Below are 6,000 nucleotides of genomic sequence, written 5' to 3'. Positions count from 1 at the left end.
TAATGTTAACAGCAATTATTTCATTTTTATATTGCTTTTGTCCTTAAAATTGCAAGAATACTTGTCTCACTAATTTTTGTACACATCTCCTTAGTATCCTTTCTTACTACAGCTCAACCATGGTTTAAATAAAAATTCTCCTTTTATTTAACACTTTGGTGAATTAGACTTTTAGCTATTAAAATATTTCTGCAATGAGATTCCCTTTTATTCTCTTAGAATGTTTCTGTTATTTACATTTATATGAAAAAGAAACAAGACAATACTGGTATTTTCAGTAAATTTTCATTTGACATTTTTCCATATATGTTCAGGATCCAGTCTAATAATTGAGTTGGAAGTTCCACCAGAATTTGCCCAGAAATCAACTGCTCTAGTCCTGAACTGGAGCCAACTTTCTCTTTCTGAATAGTCATGGTGGTTTTTCTTCTTCCTGATCACTGATTCCAGACATCTTAGTCTGTGTCACAAATGTCTCCAGTTCACTTTTCATCCTTCCATTACGGAAATACACATTGCATGGCAGCCCATTTCTCTCCATGTCTCTGATCTCCTCTGAAGACTTAGCTTCATTTCTCTGCAATACAGGTAGATGTGTATAGGGTAATCTTTGTTTTTTGGGGTCCTACCAAATCGTAGGCTTTATTGCCTTTACTCTTTATCAATGAACTTGCAGGTTTGTTGGAGAGATTTTTCTCATCATGTTCGCTGTATGGCTGAGCTATTTGTTACTATAAAATCTGCATCATGATGACTATGTCTTGGAATGTTGGCTATCAGTTCTGGATTATAATGTACAATCTCAACTAAAAAGATGCCTACCTGGGGAATGTTCTTCTTTTCCACCATTCTCTGACAACTGCCAAATTCTCTAGAGTCACCTATAGGCTTATCTAGGCAAGTTCATCTGTTCATTTGATGCCTAATAGTTACTTTGTAACAGATTAGATTATGTATCCAAAAGTGAATTTCGGCACTAATGTATAGTATCTAATTTTATAGTTAAATCAAATTCAAAATAGTTCTTGGCATTTTCAAATGCTTCTGGCCCTTGGCATTCCCAGGGAGAGATGGTTCTGCCCGAAACATGCCATTTCTACATGCCCACAAAAAGCACCTTGTGTTGTAAAGACATGGTCATAGCTGAACTAAAGAGGGGACTTGTTCTGCACAATTAGATGTCTTTGGGTCTTTCTCAGCCACGTCCTTCAGCACGCTTTGGTGAACCAAGGCAAAGACCAAGTTCAGCTCTTATGAATCCTGGGTCATATTTGGGACCCAAGGTCGCTTACTGTGAGGCTGAGAGAATTCAGTATAGCCAGGTAGGATCTCAGGAGCCTGGGACTTGTGCATCGCTACCATCCATCTTAGTTACGGCTGATGCAGAAAGAGGTTGGCTCTGAAGTCCTCAGTAGAGCGGTCAGGGACCCTTCTTCCCCTGTGGGACCTGACCTGGCCATGTCTGGTTGGGGGACACTTCAGAGCTGAAGGTTCCAGGAGCCAGCATACACATGCTGGTTGCATCCTGTAGCCAATCGACTTTCACCCCTGCTGAAGCGCAAAAGTCTACTGCGGCAGGACTGCTCTTTCATGCTTTCAGGTTGTCCTCTGCTGGGTGGAGCACAGGTGTAAGGTGCAGAGCTGGCAAGGATGAGACCAAGCACAGGTCCACACGCAGCAGGTCCACACAGGTGCAGACTTGGGGGAGAGCTGGTAAGTGGTTTGTGATGGAGTCCGAATAGGGCACCCTGGCATAGACTTGTGGGTATGGATGAAGCCAGGTGTGGCCAAGCTGAGTATGCTCAATCTCTGCTCCAGACTGTCCAGCCCCACTCTGCTTCCCACCAGAGACCTTTCTGGAGCACCCAGAGTTGCATTCCACAGGCCCTGCATAACACTGGTGGCCAAAGACCAGGATCCTTCAGGCAGGAACCCATTTGGGCCTCTGGGCACAGAAGCCTCCAAGAGCAGCAGGCAGCCGCCTGGAAAGACTGCGGAGATCCCCAGGTCACTTTTGCTGAGGGAAAACAAGATGGAACCTTTTATAAGAATAGATACAGCTGCTGCAGAGAGGAGCGGCTTCCTGCACAGCCATGTTTGTGCTGCTTCAAGCCCATGTTCTAAAACAGGAATTACAGAGCTTTCATAGGGAAATGGGATTGGGATGTGGATTTATTGGACTGAAGTTTCTGCATCAAAGTAATTCATTCATAAACATCCAGCCTGATATTATTTTAAACAAAGAACTCACTGATTCTCTGGTTTCAACTTCAGAGCCAGTGTGGGGCACGGACACTGTCATGGTGTCATGACATGATCATGTCTCAGATTTAGGACAAAACAGCTATGGTTTAATCTTCCAAGTCAAAACAAGCCTGTATGACAGGATCAGGTTTCTTTCATGCCTGTCCCATAAATGTTGTTGGGTTTGGTTTTTAAGATTTATTTATTTTATTGGCAAGGCAGATGAGGAAAGACAGAGAGAAAGATCTTCTGTCCACTGTTCACTCCCCAAGTGGCACCAGTGGCTGGAGCCAATCCAGACCCAGGAGCCAAGGAATTCTTGCAGGTCTCCCACATGGGTACAGGGTCCCAAGGCTTTGGGCCATCCTCGACTGCTTTCCCAGGCTACAAGCAGGGAGTTAGATGGGACGCGGGGCTTCCAGGGTTAGAACCTGCACCTATATGGGATCCCAGTGTGTTCAAGGTGAGGATTTTGGCCACTAGGCCACTGTGCCGGCCCTGGTTTTGTTTTAAATGTCAGTGTTCCTGATGTGTTAGGGACACAGAAGGTTTGCAACACTCAAAACTGTGGTTGATGCTTCCAGGAACTGAGGTTCAACTCAATAAAAAGAACAGGAACAGTCTGAAATGGAGACAATGAAGCGACCTGATGGGCTCTGAGAAAATCCCTTCCTTCTTTCATTGCATGTTAATGGGGACCTAAGGAGTAAAGGGCACTGCTCAGCTCTCTGAAGATTCATCACTGTCTCCACAGGAGAAAGTTCCATGCTTTGTTCCCCCAAGCCCACCTGACTGCCTCCCTCTCCACTTCTGTTGAGGACTACCATGATCTATCCTTCCTTGCTCCATCCCTGTATCTTCTGAGCCCCTAATTTTTGTCTGATCCTGACATATTTATCACCTTATGACATGTGAAACAGGTTACATGTAGGGAAGGAGATTGTCATCAGTAACAAGGTGATAGGGAGATAATGCAGAAGGACAAAAGCTGGAAGAGGGACCTGGCGTCGTAGCCTAGTGGCTAAAGTCTTTGCCTTACACATGCTGAGATCCCATATGGGTACCAGGTTATATCCCCGTCGCCCCCGCTTCCCATCCAGCTCCCTGCTTGTTAATTAGGGCTCATAGGGTCAAAGGCTACAGGAAACTGGATAAGACCATTGTTTCCACATTCTCTTTTTTCCTCCCTGTATCTGGGGGAAGGGGAGAGACTAAGGGAGAAACAACACCCACCATCCCAACCATCCCAGGATCCCTGATGTGGGGTATGCTCTGAGGGCACTGCTCCAGTGGTTTCCATAGTTCAACTGTTCTGAATTGCTGTTGATCTTGCCATTCCAAGCATGATGAATTCTTTTCAGAATACATAGGCTGCCACATTCCATCTTGTCCAAATTTTCATTCCCAACACTTGACTGGGGTAGTTGATCAATCTGTTCTGTCCTCTGTTGTGGTACCAAGTGTCCTATACAGGCTCCAATGACTACCATATCCTCCATGTGCACCTGGATATGCTGTCTACTGCCCACTATTTCCCTACTGTGCCCATTACCACTCCTGGTTCATGCACTTTCCAGGTGGTTCTTCAGTTTGGCTTGACAGAATTATCCCCCTGTGCTAGTGTCTGCTACCTGATGCTGCAACAGAGCCCAGCCAATCCAAACTCACCCTGACTTGAACTTGTAGGACCAGACAACCCAGCCTGGCTTTTCCCTGGTACATATCACATGAGACCAACAGGTATTGTAGCTCTGCTAGGTCTGGTCTGCCCCCATCCCAACTCACACTCTCTAGTGGGAGTGGTGATCCAGCAGGGGAGCCCTCCGCATCCCCCTACCAGCTGCCCGCTAGCCCCCAAGTCTTGTTTGTACTGGTTGGATGCCATGACCTGGTCTAGCAAGGCCTGCCTCACCTCAGCTTTTGCCTCTGGAATGTGTAGGCTGGCCCAGCCTGGCCCACCCCAACTCCAGCTGATACTCTGGAGGCTACAGCCTAGCCAAGCCCAACTGGCACACAGTCCCAGCCCTCCTGTGTAATGGTGTATGTTGCAACCGAACCCAACCTGACCCTCCCTCCATTAATGTGCTCAGATTCGCCAGCAGGTGATATGAACTGTTCCTGCCTGGTTCACCCTAGACCTGTGCCATATGTATGCTGGTGGGTGCCGTTCCCTGGTCTGGCCTGTGCTGCTCCTTATTGTTGTTCTTGTGCACACCTGCATGGACTGTGTCCTTATACAAGGGTTTCCCACGCTCCTTCATCAGAACCTCTCCCATTGCCAGATCTTGCACATACCAGTGGGTCCATGGGCCAGCCCTACTCAGTCAACCTCTTGATCTAGCAGGAATGGTTGCCTTTCCTAAATGACCCTCACCCATTCTGGTTCTTACTGTTGGGTGCTACAGCTCAACCAAGCCTGGTCCACACACAGCTCAAACCTGGCTCAGCAGGGGCAAAAATCTAGCCTAGCCTGTTGTACACCTACCTGGTTCCTCAAGAGTACCAGTGAGTGCTGGGGTCTAACCCAATCTGGTGCACTCAGCCCCAGTATACACTTGTGCCAAGGAACACTGCAGCATATCCAGACCAGAATGTGGCTTGCTTTCCAGCCCCGTGCTTACAAGTGGGAACCACAACCCAGCCAGGACGTCCCCTTAGCTCCCCACCCAGGTCTGTTCCCAGCTATAAATCTTGAAAGTGTAGTTAGTTGCTCTGACCCAGCTTGACATAGCCCTTCACCCGTCTTGGCCTTTGCCTTACATGCTGTAGCCTGGACTAACCCAGCCTACCCCAATTCCTTCCACTTGCTGGCAGGTGCTGGAACCTTGCCTTGCTCTGTCTGCTCCCATACCAGGCTCATCCAAAATAGTAGGTGTGACAACCTACCTGAGCTTGACCTGTGCTCTAGCCTGGTTTCTGCTCTTGCCAATGAGGTAAGGTTGGCTTAGCTCTGCTCAGTTGGCCTACTCTAAAACCAACCTACAAATTACCCAACCGTTGGAGTTACCCTGCTCAGGCTGCCCAATACCCAGGCATAAAACACATGGTTATTAATTGGAGCTGTGATCCCAATAGGGGAATTTCCCTGGTTCCCCCACTTCACCTACTCCCTGATGCAGATCTCACATGCTCTAGCAGGTGCTAGGTCCTTGCCCGGTATAGCCTGCCACTCCATCTTGGCCTTTGAATGACTTGGAAGATGTTGTGGCCCAGCCTCCCTCACACCCTTTGAGAGCATGCACATTTGGGTGCTTCAGCCTGGACCTGCCCAGCCTGTTTCCAGTTCTAGGACCCGTGGGTTTCGGCAGGTTCCAGGGTCATGCATAGCTCAGCCTGTCACCACCCAACACTTGAGCTAATCAGAGGGACTTGTATTTTCACAGGGTTGGGCCCATATATCACCCACAGAATCTAGCCCTGAGCCTGGATCTCCCTCGTGCTGGTTAGTGTCATGACCCTGCCTAATGTGACTCATCCTCGTTCCAACACTCAGACAGGTACTGGGATATAGCCTTGCCAGACAGGCACCCAACCATAGCTTTTGTGTGGGCTGGCATGTGGAATTCAGTGATTTTCTGTGCTAACAGCCCAACTCAGGACTCCTGTGTGGACTGGTAAATTAATCTGACCCAAACAGATCTTATGGACTCTCCCCTCGATAGCACCAGGTCTCAGTCCCCATGCTTGCCTGCAAGTTCAGTGACCCCGACACTGGGAGTCACACAGAATTCATTCCTCACCTACATGCACATTGAC

The 6,000-nt window shown here is 48.0% G+C and overlaps 1 protein-coding gene across 1 annotated transcript in view; it reads right to left on the bottom strand.

Moving 5' to 3' along the window:
* Positions 1 to 412: 412 nt before the first annotated feature.
* The window catches only part of LOC131478900 (zinc finger protein ZFP2-like), a 52,580-nt gene continuing 46,992 nt past the window's right edge, over positions 413 to 6,000 (bottom strand). Inside the window, 1 exon segment of the mRNA XM_058659519.1 lies at positions 413 to 577. Within this exon segment, the coding sequence (XP_058515502.1) occupies positions 413 to 577 (165 nt within the window).

Source organism: Ochotona princeps, unplaced genomic scaffold, assembly GCF_030435755.1.
Source record: "Ochotona princeps isolate mOchPri1 unplaced genomic scaffold, mOchPri1.hap1 HAP1_SCAFFOLD_355, whole genome shotgun sequence".
In the NCBI taxonomy this organism is placed as follows: Eukaryota; Metazoa; Chordata; class Mammalia; order Lagomorpha; family Ochotonidae; genus Ochotona; species Ochotona princeps.
The sequence above is the reverse complement of the archived record's forward strand: the minus strand, read 5'-3'. Positions and strand labels throughout refer to the sequence as shown.